At 34.4% G+C, this 16832-nt stretch overlaps 1 protein-coding gene across 5 annotated transcripts in view; it reads left to right on the plus strand.

Annotated features, from left to right (window-relative positions):
• Nucleotides 1–16832, plus strand: part of EVI5 (ecotropic viral integration site 5) — a 260068-nt gene that overhangs the window by 125081 nt on the left and 118155 nt on the right. For 3 of the 5 annotated variants that reach the window (XM_066376780.1, XM_066376783.1, XM_066376781.1), the window contains exons 11-13: nucleotides 8491–8544; nucleotides 10372–10404; nucleotides 10958–11104. In XM_066376780.1, the coding sequence (XP_066232877.1) occupies nucleotides 8491–8544; nucleotides 10372–10404; nucleotides 10958–11104 (234 nt within the window). The remainder of the gene's footprint in view (nucleotides 1–8490; nucleotides 8545–10371; nucleotides 10405–10957; nucleotides 11105–16832) is intronic. The other 2 variants (XM_066376784.1, XM_066376782.1) reach the window with 1 other exon arrangement.

The raw sequence follows: 16832 nt of genomic DNA on the forward strand, positions 1-16832 counted from the left end.
CATGGCTGCTTTAGAGATACAGGAAGCTTTGGCTAATTCAGTTATTTTTATTACAAAGCAGAGGTTATACTTGTGAACTACTCTCCAGAGAAACAGGTAGATTTCCAACTTAAAGGCCATATAAATTCCTATATATACCTTAAAAGTCTTATTTGTACTTTCAGTAAGGTCAGAAATTAAGTTGACGATCTTTTGGCATTGTTTGAGCTGGGAGTTAAGGAAAGTTGTATTGGCTTTTATGCTGATATTTTAGGATGGGGTTGAGGAGTAGGAACATGAATTAATGAAGGAACTCAGTGATTAGCTGATCCAATGTCTTATCTCTTAGTTTCCCCCCCCCCTTAAAAAAAGAAACAAAAATAAAACAGTATTTGAATGACTCCACTTCTTTTTTTTTATGTTTGGGTATGTCTGTCTGATTTTTTATTTGGACCTGGCAAGGCATGAGGTGACCACCTTATTCACAGTTAATTTACTGTGTATTAATTCAGCCTTGCTGTATAATACACTATATTATTCACACCCTACACTCCTTTTTACAAGGGAATGGGTTCTGTTAGTATTCCTTCTTGCCATGATCCTCCTCAAAAGCCTACTGGGATACCATCTTCCCTAATTTCTTTTGTGACCTCTCCATCAACTCTCTCTCCCTTCTCTAGATGTTTTATTTCCATTTTGTTCCCTATTCCCGTCAATTGTAAATAGATAATTCTACATATTTCAGACAGACACAGAGAGAAAGAAAGGATCCCTGTGGATATTTTTCCTTCCTTTTAAAAATTCTGTCACCCGACTTCTGCTCTACCATTTGCTTTTTTTTTTTAGGTACCATGAGTAAGGGTAATATTAAATCATACCCTCCACTTCAAGCTACTGAAAGTAAAAAAAGTACATCATCCTGATGACTGGGGAGAGAGTATGGGTTATCGCATACCAAGAATATTCGGAACTACAAATCAAGAATCTGAGGATGGGGAAGCCATCCTGTTCATTTCACCATGCTATGTTATTGGGGAAAACAAACAAACTCAGGTCTATAAACAATTCTTGGTCTTGAAGAAGTTTTTTTTTTAATTAAGTCACATGAATATAGGAATAACAAAAGTTCCTTTTAAAAAGGTCTTTAGCAATTTTTAGCCTATATTTGCAGGGTTCTTTTTTTCAAATTTTGGTTTTTGGGGGAAGTTATAGTTCAGTTACCTCACAAATACTTTTCCTTGCCAGCTCCATGTGTCTTAGGCAAAAACAGGTGGCATAAAGTGATTTATAGAGAAGAATCTGGGAAACAAAAAATATTAAAGGAACATATCAGGTAAATAAAGTATGCTGATCTCAAAGGTAGTCTCTTCCTTTTATAAAATCTTGTTTGCACATAGTTATTTCATATTCTTCTACCGTATCCATGTCTTCTTTTATTCCTCCTGGCCCTCCTTCCTGCTTCCCACCAAAAGACAAAGCCAAACAATTTTTGGGTGACTGTACTATTTTTCACCTTACGTTTGGGTGTGTCTCGTTTTTGACTTGGACCTGGCTACTCATCTCAGTCATAATCAGATGACCACCTTGTTTGTAGGATCGGTCATGATCAGATAATGATCAGATATTTACATTTATTAGCTATGTATTATTTGAGGCTTTCTCTAAAATGGGATATGCTACTTTCTTATTCACAATCTTCTCTGTCTCTCAAGGTCCCTTTTACAAGGGAATGAGTTCTGTTAAACTAGTACTTTCTTATCTTGGTTCCCCTCAGGAGCCTTCAGGGACATAGTCTTGTACTGTTCTTGACACAAGCACATAGTATGATCTTCAGTTTATTTGATGTTTTGATATGAAAGTAAAGAAAAAACAGCCTTTGGTATTGTACAGTATGTTCAAGTTTTTCATTGTTTTTACTTTAATTAAAATTCTAAGACCTTTGGTTTGATGACCTTTTATTCTAAGAATTATATCTGTTGGTTGGCTCCTTGATCAAGATGTGACTTTTAAGTATTTTCCACCCTTCTCTGAAAGTGTTATAAACAGGAAGATTTTTATAATAATGCTTTCATATGGAGACTCTTCCATTTTACTGCGAGAAATGTTTTGGTAATAGAAACATTTTTATTAGTATCTTCTTCCAATCTATTGATGTTTCACCTGAGGGATAAGAGATATGAAATATTAAGATTCTAGCTCAAGTTAGGATAACCTACAAATCTTTAAAAAAGAAAAACCTTTGTCCTTCACTTTAAGACAAATGTATGAACTGATAATATTTAAATTTGTGCTTTGGGGCATAAAGGTCTAAAGCTCTGAAAATAGGAGGTGTTAGAAATTCTGACTTATTTTTATTCAGCAATTAAGTTTTTTAATTTCAGAAATTATGAAATATTCCAGATATGTTGAAAAACAGAATAATAATAATAAAACATTTAGGTATCTACTGCCTAGCATGAAAAAAAGAAATTATGAAAAATATCTAAATCAGTCAGTAATAATTTTTAGCAATGTGAGGTATTAGTATTGACAATCATATTTATTCAACACTTAATATATAAATTTCTATATGTATCTTAAAATTTTTATTTGTACTCCCTGTAAGGCCAGAACATTCTTAAGTAGATAAAAAAGAGTCGAATTGAAGAAGTGAGCCTACGGTAAGCCAACATTTAAACATTAGGAAGACGAGGGTAAAGCAGCAAAGTAGGAGAATATCAGGGAGGTGTAGATAGTGTCCTAGAAGCCAAAAGAAAAGAGTAGAGGGCAGTTATTTGAGTGTTTTGTTTGTTTTTCCTTTTTTAAGATAGAAACAAATGTTTTTAAAATATGCACATATTTTTATGGTGACAAGTAGGAAGAATTGATACATGAATAACAGGACAACTGATAGAATCAAGAGGATATGGGATTTAGTGCATGAGCAGGAGATTTAAATTGGTCTACTAACAGTTAATCCACAATAACAGTAGAGAAGGAAAATATATGGGCAAAAACACAGGTAAAATGTAGGATGTGGTTGTGGGAGCTTGTGAAGTTCTCTTCTGACTTCTTTAATGTTTTCAGTGAAATACGAAGCTCATCTGATAGTGGGCTAGGGTTGCTGGTTCAAAGAAAGAGGTGGAAGTACAGAATAGTGGCCTATGCGTGGGAGAAGGCATGGACTAAGTAAATGCGTATTTATTGCTAGGATGCATTAAGAGTCCAAAAGAAGTCAGTGATTGTTAATTTAAATAAGCATCATGGTTATCTTTTTTTGGTCATATTTACCAGCATAGGTGCAGACACAGTGTTGTCAGTAGTGATTTCTGCCCTAGAGTAGTGATTTCAACAGGCAAGTATATTAACTACTAATAAAGAAATGGGGAATGTGACATAAAAGCAAAGGAAAGTCTATAATGATTGGAAATTAAACTTTGTAAAGAGGGAAGATAGACATCAGGGAGTGAGGAACGATGAGAAATTGATAGGCTCACTGGATTGTCCCTATGAGAAGGAGAATTGTTAAACTTAGGTTATGTCACAAAATAAGTAAGTTGGAAGGAATAGGAAATGATGATTGAAGAGTGGGTTTGAAACCAAGATTTTCCTATTTTGGGATATTTGTTCCTCACTTTTCATGATTAAAAATGTGCTTACAGATAGCATATTTTACATACATTTTTTTGCACCTTGAATTTTCATAACCAGTTCTTAGAAGTAGAATTATTGAATTATAGGATATTAATAGTTTTAAGACATTTGATATGTACTAAGTGAATTTCTTAAAGAATAGTTCCAAAGTATATTTTTCTTAGCAGTGAGTTTCCATTTCACCAATACTTCGCCAACATGAGGTATTTTATTCTTGCTCTCATTCTCATTTTTTCTTCTCTATATTGGTGGGTCAAAAAGTCTCTTTTAAAAGGGCCCTGGCTGGTTGGCTCAGTGGTGGAGCATTGGCCTGGCGTGCAGGAGTCCCAGGTTTGATTCCTGGCCAGGGCACACAGGAGAGGCGCCCATCTGCTTCTCCACCCCTCCCCCTCTCCTTCCTCTCTGTCTCTCTCTTCCCCTTCCGCAGCCAAGGCTCCACTGGAGCAGGGTTGGCCTGGGCGCTGAGGATGGCTCTGTGGCCTCTGCCTCAGGTGCTAGAATGGCTCTGGTTGCAACAGAGCAACGCCCCAGATGGGCAGAGCATCGCCCCCTGGTGGGCATGCCGGGTGGATCCCGGTCAGGCGCATGCGGAAGTCTGTCTGACTTCCTCCCAGTTTCCATCTTCAGAAAAATACAAAAAAAAAAAAAAAAAAAGGAAAACTTTAAGTGTACATATCTATTGGTATTTTTGTGGTTTTCACTTAAAAGTTTAGAAAACACTTTTAATTAGTTACAGAAACTGTGATTAAAAAGAAAGATGCTCAAAAATTTGTGAGAAATCAGGTGATAGATTTTAGTTAATAACTTTCCTGTGTATCAGCCATAAACATTTCAAAACTATCTTCAAAGAGATTTCATTTTTTTAAATTTTTATTTATTTATTTATTTTTTACAGAGACAGAGAGTGAGTCAGAGAGACGGATAGACAGGGACAGACAGACAGGAACGGAGAGAGATGAGAAGTATCAATCATTAGTTTTTCATTGCGCGTTGCAACACCTTAGTTGTTCATTGATTGCTTTCTCATATGTGCCTTGACCACGGGCCTTCAGCAGACCGAGTAACCCCTTGCTGGAGCCAGCAACCTTGGGTCCAAGCTGGTGAGCTTCTGCTCAAACCAGATGAGCCCGCGCTCAAGCTGGCGACCTTGGGGTTTTGAACCTGGGTCTTCTGCATCCCAATCCAACGCTCCATCCACTGCACCACCGCCTGGTCAGGCCAAAGAGATTTCATTTAAAGTAAAAATAAAACAATATCTAGGAGTAAGCTAAATGAAAAATAAGATATAACCTAAGAAATAAATACTGAAAAACTCTGCATACAGACATTTTAAAAAGATGAGTAAGGTACAGATAAAAATAACTCCATGCTGTGTAACACATGAATTTCCCCACAAAATGCACATTAACAAACCCAGTCAAATTTAATTTTTTGTAATTTTCCAGAGAAATTAAAAAACCTAAAGAATAATTATAAAAAAGACAAAAGTAACAAAATGATATCCATACCTGACTTTAAAAATGAGTAATACTTATCACTAACCAAATGTTTAATATATATATATTAAGCACTATGCTATCTCATTTAATTTTTCTGTTATTTTTGGAGGTGTTATTATTCTAATTCTAGATGAGGATATGGAGAGTCTAAGACACTGAATGACATGCACAGGTGTTAATTGTAGAGTAAATATTTGAACTGAAATCTGCCTAACTTTAAAACCCAGTCTCTTTACTATTTTAGTATACCAGTAAAGATCTGGGTAGGATAAACAAAACAATATAACGGAGGGGAAAATTAGTTCTATCAAATATTAAAAAGCATTACAAAGCTATGTAATTACCAAAGTACTGTGATACTAGTCCAGAAAAAGACAAACACCTGATATTTAATACATAATCCTGAAATCGTCTTTACTGACTGATAAAGCCTATTATAGTTATCAGTTCATGAAGTAGATATCACACAAATGGGAAATTGATATTTATTTAAAAAGTGGTATTAAGAAATTTGGATTGATGTTTGAGGGAAAATCAATTTAAATTTTTATTTATAATAGAATTTCACAAGATTTAAAGGGGATGGGATAGGAAATCCAGGTAAATGTTATTTTATTTTATTATTTTAACAGTATTTCTATTGTAACATTAACTTTATTCACTCAATTATTTGTTTGAACTTAATTTTCTAAATCTTTTAGTATAGGCAAATGTTATAATTTTATTTTGATGAAATATGTTGAAAATATTTTGAGAATCACATTTCTTGCGTTGGTTTTCCAGACTTTATCAGCATTTAATTATTGCTTATTTGTGTAGACCACCATGCTATTTTGTATTGTAGTTTGGGATCATATATTTCAAATCATCTGAATATATTTTAGTGGACAAGACAAGAAAATTTAATTTACATAGTATCTTTGTCATAACTCTTAAGATTTATTTGTTCTAATTTCTAGTTCACTTAATAAGATACAGTAATTCATAGAATCTTTTATTTTTTGATTTGAGACTTTATGTGTTATACTTTAGTATTTATTGGCAAAATATTAAATTGAATTAACAGAAGAATTTTCTGAGGAAGACATTTTTATCAGGAATTTAGAGGGAGAGTAGGGTTGGAAGAAGGCTGGATTGAGTGGTGGAACAAAGTGGTGCAAAAAGGTAAGAGGAGCCTGACCAGGCGGTGGCGCAGTGGGTAGAGCGTCAGACTGGGATGCTGAGGACACAGGTTCGAGACCCCGAGGTCGCCAGCTTGAGCATGGGCTCATCTGATGTGAGCACAAGCTTACCAGGTTGTACCCAAGGTTGCTGGCTCAAGCAAGGGGTTACATGGTCAGCTGAAGGCCCATGGTCAAGGCACATATGAGAAAGAATCAGTGAACAACTAAGGCAGGGGTCTCAAACTCGCGGCCCGCTGAACAATTTTGTGCGGCCCGCAGACTAATCCACGAAGTTCAAGAAAAGTGTTGCGTAACAGTTGCCTTTTGTAGACCTAGTGCGGCCCGCCAAACGGCTGTGATCTTGCTCTGCAGCCCACATGCTGAGTTGAACTTGAGACCCCTGAACTAAGGTGTCGCAATGTGCAACAAAAAACTAATGATTGATACTTCTCATCTCTTTGTTTCTGTCTGTCTGTCCCTGTCTATCCTTCTCTCTGACTTTCTTTCTGTCTCTGTTAAAAAAAAAAAAAGGTAAGAGGAGTTTTGAAATTAAAGTGATGACAAAATGGAGGGATAATATTTAGCAGAAGGAATAATTTATATAGAGGATTAATATGAAATTATATTGGTTATACAGTGTGTCCGTAAAGTCATGGTGCACTTTTGACTGGTCACAGGAAAACAAAAGACGATAGAAATGTGAAATCTGTACCAAATAAAAGGAAAACCGTCCCAGTTTCTGTAGGATGATGTGGCAGCATGTACGTATACGCAGATGATGATGTAACACTGTGTATACAGCAGAGCAGCCCACGGCCATGCCAGTCGAGATGTGGACGGTACAGAGGAAAGTTCAGTGTGTTCTGTGGCTCGCTAAATTCGAATCCGTGACCAAAGTGCAACGTGAATATCAGCACGTTTATAACAAAGCGCCACCACATAGGAATAACATTACTTGGTGGGATAAGCAGTTGAAGGAAACCGGCAGTTTGGTGGAGAAACCCCGTTCTGGTAGGCCATCAGTCAGTGATGAGTCTGTAGAGGCTATACGGGATAGCTACCTAAGGAGCCTTAAAAAATCTGTTCGTGAGCCCACATCGAACTGCACTGAATAGGTATGAAACTGGGAGAGTTTTCGTTTTATATGGTGCAGATTTCACATTTCTATCATTTTTTGTTGCTTTCTTGTGACCGGTCAAAAGTGCACCATGACTTTACGGACACGCTGTATATGCAAAAATAATGTTTTTAAATGTAGAGTGTTTTAGATTACTACTTGATGGCAGTATTTGACAGGGTTTTGGGAGTCAGGCATTGAACAGTTAGGTGAAGATTTTTTTTAAGTCTGGTTTTACTTAAAAAAAAATTTTTTTTTAATATTTATTTATTGACTTTAGAGAGAGAGGAAGCGGAGAGAGAGAGAAACAGAAACATCAATCTGTTCCTGTATGTGCCCTGACTGGGAATCGAATCCACAACCTTTGCATATCAGGATAATGTTCTAACCAACTAAGCTATCTGGCCAGAGCTGGTTTTACTTTTTGAACTATGAGGAAAATGCTAGTAATTGGAGCTTTTAATTTTTCTTACATTTACAACAACTCACGAATAAATCATTCAATGAAAACAAGTCATTCTTTATATTTTCAGAATGTAAAGGATTTTTTTTTCCAGAATGTAAAGGATTTTGCAAGTTGGTATTTATAATGCATTATAAATGGCGACTGGTCTGACTCAAAACTGACAATTTGATATTCATCTTATGAGCATGCGTTTTTCAGATTTTTCATTTTTTTATTTGATAGGCATTTGATTACTGTTTACATAGATAGGCTTTGTCAGAGATAAATGAGTTAGAATCTATTCTGTCTAATGGAATGTTAAGACATAAGAAAATACAGTATTGGTTGTAAGTCATTATGATAGATCCAGAAGAGAAAGGGATTATTTCTGTATGTATTGTAGCATATATTTAAAATTCAGTCACAGCTGACATGATAAATGTGGTCATTTTCTTTGCCATGTATTTCTTACTCTGAGCCTTTAAAAATTTGACAGATGATAATATAACCATTTCTTAGACTCTTTTCTTATTTATAAAAGGTGGTACATTTTTAAGGACTATGATTTAGGTATCTTTGTTCCCTGTCAGGAATGCTTGCAAATAAACCTTTTTGTTCGTTCCTTTGCATCTTTTTTTTTGTTTTCTTTTCCAGAGGTTACGCACGGAAAATAGACTTTTAAAACAGCGCATTGAAACATTAGAAAAAGTAAGTAAATGGCTACTTATGCAAGCTTCTGTTGAATATACGGTATTTTTTCTATTTTACATAAAGGCTCTAGAAATCTAGACATACATCTCTGAAGTAGTGGTATTGACTGCTTAGCTTGCCTAACTCTATACTTCTTAACTAAATAACTTGTCATTAATAAAAATTGATCACTACTAGTTTTTGAATTTTAAAGTTTTAACGAAGGTTATTATAATAACATTTTATTTCTTTATATATAATCTCTAAAATGTCTGTTCTTCATAGGTAACTTGAGAATCTATTCTGTATAGTATTTTAAAGATGAATTTCAAATTTTGCCCTGTCTCTCTAGCCACATAGTGAATGTGTCAGTGATTCCTGTAAGGCCTAGCTAGGATTGCTTTAAGTTTAATCAGAATGACTGACTGATTTCTTATATAAAAATTCACCATGATTTTCAACACAAGGGAATTGTGCTTAAACTTTTGTTTCTTAAAATTATTTTGATACCACTTGTTACATCTTCCTCTTTGTTTCATATAATAACCGGGCCAATGTGGAAATATTGCATTCTTTCTGATATAGTGTCTTTTGTAGTCTTGTTTCTGATGCTATAAGATTATATTGAGTAATAAAAGTATAGTGTAAGAGTTTTGGTTTATTTGAAGAAAAACACCTGAATTTGCAAAGTATTTTAGTGTTTTGGGAGGTTTGTGTGTGTGTTCTTTTTTAACTAATGATGAGAAAGAGTAGATTTAAAAGTACTCTTTATGGTATTACCAAGTATATAAAAATCTTCCTTGAAAATCTATAGATCAATATTTAAGAAAGCAGAAAATACAACATAGTTTTGCATATTTGTCTTTTGTTTGAATGTGTTGATGGTTTTATATTAAATAGTGCTACACAAGGACCAAGATGCTTATTACACGTCTATTTTTGTTTCAGGTTTATTATATTAAGTCAAAAATAGTTTTCTTTTGTTTTCTACATCTTATTAGAGTTGCTTTGATAATAATTCTACTTTTTTGGTGACTGCAAAAAAAGTTGAGCTTAGTTTTTAAGTTGTTTTAATTATATACTTTTTTTAAAATTTCACTAAACTCAGTGTACAGTAAAATATATGTTTTCTTAGGTGGTCTTTTATCTTTGGAGTCAGCCATTTTTACAGAGAAAGCATTTCTTTTTCATTGAACCTCCTGAATGATAAAGGTGCTGTTAGGAAGCTTGGATTTTGCTTCTAAAAACTAAATACCGTTTTTACTGGCTTAGACGGCCCATGTGTGTCCTTTAGCACATAGAATTCTGTAAATACATATGTATCAATTAAATTCTACAACCAAAAAAGTTTACTTACTCAGTTATTGCTAGAGTATATTACATTGAGCTCATTAATTTTATTTGTAATATTTTTCTTGCTTTACGTCTTTGGAACTTGGGGTTGCACAAATTGCTGTCACACTTTGTAAGTGGAATTGCTTATTCAAATTCCTTCTACCTTTCATATAAGTGGTTTGACAATATGGCTGTCTCTAAAATATTTAAAAGTATGCTTTAAGAAGAAGATACTTGCTTGTCCCAAATAATGAAAAACCTCTTGGAATTTGTGTTGTCTTTTCTAGAAGCACATGACTTTCTGCATCTTTATTTTAATATATATTTTTTAAGGTTTAAGAATAAAAACACAATCAGTAAATAAAAACATTTTTAAAATGTACATGTCTATTTTAATTATGTAAAAAGTAGGTGGAATTTGGGTATGCTTTGTTTCTTCTTATTCCTAATTTTATCATCTTTATTTTATTTCTTTCTCTTACATTTCTATCTGAATTTTTCCTTTTGTAGGAAAGTGCTTCCTTGGCAGATAGATTGATACAGGTATAGTTTTTGGTATTTTTTTTTTAGCATTTTCTCTAACTCCTAAGAAAAGTCTTAAATCTAGAAATTTGTATTTTAATGTATGCAATTTTACATGCATTTTCTGAGAAATAATTTTTTTGGGTGGCATATATGGGTATAAACTTATTTTTTATAACACTATTATTATCTTGGTTTATTAAAATAAGCACCTTTTGCACGTTTTAAAGCTAACCTTATTTTAAAGTATTACGAAATGGCAATCAGTAGATTCTGTAAAATTAACTGCTATTCATTGAAATTTTAGTCCTGCATGTACAATTCAATAATATTGCATGAATTGAATTTTTATTGACTGAAAGAATTGTCCTTAAGATTGCCAGATGAATTTTCCATTTAGTTCTCCCAAATTTGCTGGAACAATAACGAGCTGCTGGCTAACAATTGCTTAGGCTGTTCTGTTCTTTGAGGTGATTTTTAAAAAATATGCCAAAGTAAATAACTAAACCTCACAAAGGCAGTCTTTCTTGACCTTATCCTAAATTGCTTTACACACACAAAATTATGTCCTAAGGGACAAGTGACAAGAGCCCAGGAGGCTGAGGAAAACTACCTCATAAAACGGGAACTGGCCACCATCAAACAGCAGAGTGATGAGGCCAGTGCTAAACTGGAGCAGGCTGAGAATATCATCAGGAAGCTCCAGCACCAACAACAATGGGTAAGGAGTCTGGTAGTACTTTCTCTCACCTTTCTCATCCCCTTTCCATTAAACCTTTTTAAAAAGCACAACTTCTATGCTCCTGTTAAAAATAATTTTGTTTTCTACTTTAATAAAATTCTTAATTTTATGATCTGTAATACTTAGTGGTCTTATTGTGGCCTAAAGACTTCTCATTCTGACTTTTTTTTTCTGTATACACAGTTTTGTTAGAAATAGATAATATTTTCATTTCTTTCATTATGTTCTCAAGTCATGGAAAATAAGTAATGTATGTCAGACCTACTTTACAGGTTTTAGAAATCTGTTTCATAATAGGTATTTTATGGGTAATTTTTAAAGCATAACTTCAGCTAGTTTTCGTTAATGATGTAGATGAAGTATTATTCAATATAGAATATATGTAATTATATTATTTAAAGCTTTGATAATGTGATTTATGTCTTATGAAATACATTAGCCTTAACTTCTTACATCAAGACATTAAATTTTGGATTAAGGTATATGCTTACATTTTTTTCAAAAGTAGAGACGTTGTCAAAATGAGAAGGAATGAATTTATAAAAATTATGTTAACTGACTTAGGGCACTGAGCAACTACTAATTGTACAGCTATCCTCAGGTATCTTTTGCCACTTATACATCACTTTCCGTTGGCAAAATCAGACTAGTGTTATCTTACTCAAGAACATGAGAGTTAAAAAGAAAAGTCAGCTGTTAACCTTTGAAAAGTATTTCTTGTTTCAGTTCTCTGTTTTCAAGTAGGTGTTGGATTGTAACAGGGTAGGCAGAAAAAAGTTGTGTTAATCTGGAACTCTACATGGATTGGAGAGTGAAGAGAATGACTAAAAAGCGGACATAACTTTTAGTCAGTAAAATTAAGAAACAACATCTGGATTTAAAAATCAGAATACTAGACACAAAAATAAAAAATGACAACTGAAAAAACAATTATTTTCTATTATATTTTTAAGATGATTAAGAAAAATGAGTAAGAAAGTGGTAAAGAATACTCAAAAGATAGGAACTCAGATATTTTGCTCTGCCTTTGTATGAAATGTCAGTAATATCAAAACATAAAATAAGAGATACTAAGGCTTTAGGGTTGGCAAATACAGTTTTTCTATTTAGTAATAGTTAGAGATCTGAAAAGATGACCAGTGACCTTGATGGTTTATTAAAAATTCCTAGAACATCTGATTTGTAAACAATTAGAAAGATAACTTTTACTCACTAAGAGCCAGTTTACTCGTCATAACAAAGTAACTTTGTTTCTGTACTAAGCAAAAACTTTCATAAGTAAAGTTTTACAAGTTATTTGGTATGCTTTCATCACAACTTTCTAGTCAAGTAGAGAAATATAGATGAAAGTAGTAAATTTAAGTGGTTTTATAGCTGATTAACTACATCCAGTTGATATTCATGTTGAAGAGAAGAAATATTAGAGATCAATGCCTCCTGAACCTATCCTTCAAGTATTTTAATCTATTATCTATTTAATCTTCATATGTGAGGTATATTTCAGAATTGTATATTTCAGAAATCTAGTTAATATGTTGAATGATGAATCAGTATTCCAAAATATTTAAACAATCTATTCATAATAAGAAACTAAAATACAGTGGTACCTTGAGATACGAATTTAATTTGTTCTGTAACCGAGCTCATAAGTCAGTCAACTTGTATATCAAACTGCCGATACTGGACCTGTACGCCAACACGCCAACTAGCGGCAGCTTCCCAACTCACGACTCGTATCTCAGAATTTCATTCAAATCTCGAACAAAAATATGGACCGAGTCGCAGCTTGTATCTTAAAAAATGTGTATGTTGGTCTGTTTGTAGCTCAAGGTACCACTGTAAAAGATTATTTCACAGAAATAAATCTGTGACTTTGCCTTTAAGTTTAAAATTCAAAGCTATATCTTAGTGATGCTTTATATAACAAAGACCTAGAAATTTTAATTGACAGGAAATCAGGAATTAGCCAATACTGTAATATGGCTGTCTTTTCCTTTCTGCCCCCCATCACAAATATAGTCTTCCTAGAAATATAATGATCCAATTCAATTCTAAGTAGCTTGAAGAAAATTGGTAGTGTTGTATTTAGTTTGAATACCATAACTCTTGTGAATGTTTACAGACTATATACTGGTAAGTATAGAAAAACTGGAAGCCCTAGATAGTTTTATTTTTATTTATTTATTTATTTTTGTATTTTTCTGAAGTTGGAAACGGGGAGGCAGTCAGACAGACTCCTGCATGCACCTGACCAGGATCCACTCGGCACACCCACCAGGGGGCGATGCTCCGCCCATCTGGGGCGTCGCTCTGTTGCAACCAGAGCCATTTTAGCTCCTGAGGCAGAGGCCACAGAGCCATCCTCAGCGCCTGGGCCAACTTTGCTCCAATGGAGCCTCGGCTGCGGGAGGGGAAGAGAGAGACAGAGAGAAAGAAGAGGGGGAAGGATGGAGAAGCTGATGGGCGCTCCTCCTGTGTGCCTTGGCTGGGAATCGAACCTGGGGCTTCCACACGCCGGACCGATGCTCCACCACTGAGGGAACTGACCAGGGCCCTCTAGGTATTTTTAAACTATACTAAAAAAGATTTCATAAGAATATCATAGGTATAGCCATTTTCAAGTATTTGAGAGGTAATCTTATGGAAATTATTTAGCATTTTTTTGGATAATTGCTTCAGGGGACAGAATACGCTTAAGATCTAAGGATATAAATCTTACTTTTTGGAATTTTGACAGACTGAGTAGTTGCTTTGCAAATAGTGAACATACTACTAGTACAAAGTGAACATCTATTACTAAAGATTTTTATTACAGCCTTCCAATATAACTTCGTGAATTCTACAAAACTCTCAGAATAAGGATTTTAAATCTGTATTCCAGCAGGAAGTATTGAAATACCAAATAATCATCTACCACCACCACCCTCTACTGGCAATGTGGTGCTCCTTGACTTACAATGTGGTGGTTATGGCCCATAAAGCCATCATAAGTTGAAAATATAGTAAGTTAAAAATACATTTAATATACCTAACCTAACAAACATCGTAGCTTAGCCTGGCCTACCTTAAATATGATCAGAACACAGTATCCAAAAAACACTGACATCACAATGAACTGTGGAGTATCGGTTGTTTACCCTTGTGATCACATGCCTAACTGGCAGCTGTAGTTCCCATCTTTTTTTTTTTTTATGTTAAAATTCTTTCAATGCAAAGAGCATTATCAAATGGACATTAAAGTGTTATTTTTTGACCCGGATTTTTATATAGCACTTCTCTTTCCCCTTTTCTCCAAATACAAGTAGCAGCCAATTACATAATCATGAAAAAGAAAACAATCTGACTGTTCTGTACCTATTCTCAAGCTATCAGGTTTGTATAATCTTTGTATTTTGCTCAGCTCTATATGGCTCTGATGTGATAATTTTATAAAGGAGTTTTCATTCATTCGTTGGAAGAATAATGTACAAAGTATTGTCCTACTTGCTGAGAGTGTGATAGTAAACAAGAAAAATAAGGTCTGTTATTACATGAAGTGTATGTTCTAGTTGAGGTGAAATATATTAAACATACATAGTTTTAGGTTATATTGATACTAAGGGCTGTGAAGAAAAATAAAGCAATAGCAAGGTGGTAGTTGCAGTGCTATTTTAAATAAGGTAGTTTAGGAGAACTTCCCTAAGGTAGTAAGTTTGACCAGAAATTGAATTATATGAGGAAGGAAAACATTTGAAGATACGGGAAGAAGCATTCTAGACAAAAAATACACCTAATATTAAGGCCTTGATGAAGGAAGAAGTTGGAGGTTTTCAAGATACAGATTTATAAACCCGATGGAAACTGAAAGACATATTTTTTAAAGAAATATATATAAATAGCAAATAATAGAGGTAGAGTAGAGTCATTTAAAAAATTACTACACATACAGACCAATGGGACAGAATTGAGAGCACAGAAATAAAACCACATATATATGGACAAGTCATCATAACAAAGGAGACAAAAGCACACAATGGAGAAAAGAAAGCCTCTTCAATGAATGGTGCTGGGAAAACTGGAAAGCCACATGTAAAAGAGTGAACCTTGACTGCAGTCGTCCTCCTGCACAAAAATTAATTCAAAATGGATCAAAAACCTAAATATAAGACCTGGAACAATAAATTACATAGAAGAAAACATAGGTACTAAGCTCATGGACTTTGGCCATACAGAACAATTTATGAATTTCACCCCAAAGGCAAAGGAAGTAAGCACAAAAATAAATCAATGAGACTACGTATATCAAACTAAAAAACTGCACAGCAAAAGAAACTGACAACAAAACAAGTAGCCAGCCAACAAAATGGGAGATATTTGCAAACAACAGCTCCAATAAGGGGTTAATATCCAAAATATTCAAAGAACTCCCAGAGCTCAGTGATAAACAAACAAGTGATCCAATTAAGAAATGGGGAGAGGACATGAACAGACACTTCTCCCAAGAGGACACACAAATGGCCAGCAGATACAGTGGTCCTTCATCTATCGGGGGTTAGGTTCCAGAACCCTCTTCCCCACAATAGGCGAAAATTCGTGAAGTAGCAACCTTATATTTTATTTATATAATTTTAAGGCTTTATAAACCCTCCCCACACTCTTATAATAAACCTTTCCCACACTGTTGTTAACCTTTCCCACACTCTTATAAACACTTCCTATGCTCCTAAACACTTTCTACACTCTTAAACCTACATAATTTTAACAACATATAAAATTCTATATAGGTACTCACCAATGAATACTAATATTTTTAATTAATATTTTTTATATTTTCAATTTTTTAGGCTAGAAAATGTTTATTTTACCGCAAAAGATAATTAAAACAATAAATATATAAAAATACCTATATGCTGCAAAATTCTGCAATATAGTGAAAAATCCACGGTACAAAATTAGAAATATACAATTTAAAAATCTGCAATACAGTGAGACCACGAAAAGCGAACTGCAATATGGTGAGGGATGTATATGAAAAAATGCTCATCTTCACTAGCTATTCAAGAAATGCAAATCAAATCCACAATGAGATACCACCTCACACCTGTTTGATTGGCTTATCAACAAGACAGATAATAACAAGTGTTGGAGAGGCTGTGGAGAAAAAGGAACCCTCATTCACTGCTGGTGGGAATGCAAATTAGTACAATCACTATGGAAGAAAGTGTGGTGGTTCCTCAAGAAATTAAGAATAGAAATACCATATGACCCAGCAATCCCTCTCCTGCAGGGGTCTCAAACTCAACTCAGCATGTGGGCCGCAGAGCAAGATCACAGCCATTTGGCAGGCCGCACTAGGTCTACAAAAGGCAACTGTTACGCAACACTTTTCTCACTGCAGTTGAAAACAAAAAAAAAATCAGTACAACAAGCACAATCGTACATGCAGTTTACTCAGTGTCACAAAACGACCAGAAACTGTAGTTCGCATCACAACTGCTATTAACTAAGCTAATATCTAGCTAGGATGCTAGAGAAATGAAAAATAAAAGTAGGCCCCTAGGCTTACTTAATTTTATCCAAAATATTTTGAACTTCGTGGATTAGTCTGCGGGCTGCACAAAATTGTTCGGCGGGCTGCATGCGGACCGCGAGTTTGAGACCCCTGCTCTACTGGGTATATATCCCCAATACTCAAAAACATTGGTACATGAAGACATATGCATCCCCA

This window comes from Saccopteryx leptura, chromosome 3 (assembly GCF_036850995.1).
Source record: "Saccopteryx leptura isolate mSacLep1 chromosome 3, mSacLep1_pri_phased_curated, whole genome shotgun sequence".
Lineage (NCBI taxonomy): Eukaryota > Metazoa > Chordata > Mammalia > Chiroptera > Emballonuridae > Saccopteryx > Saccopteryx leptura.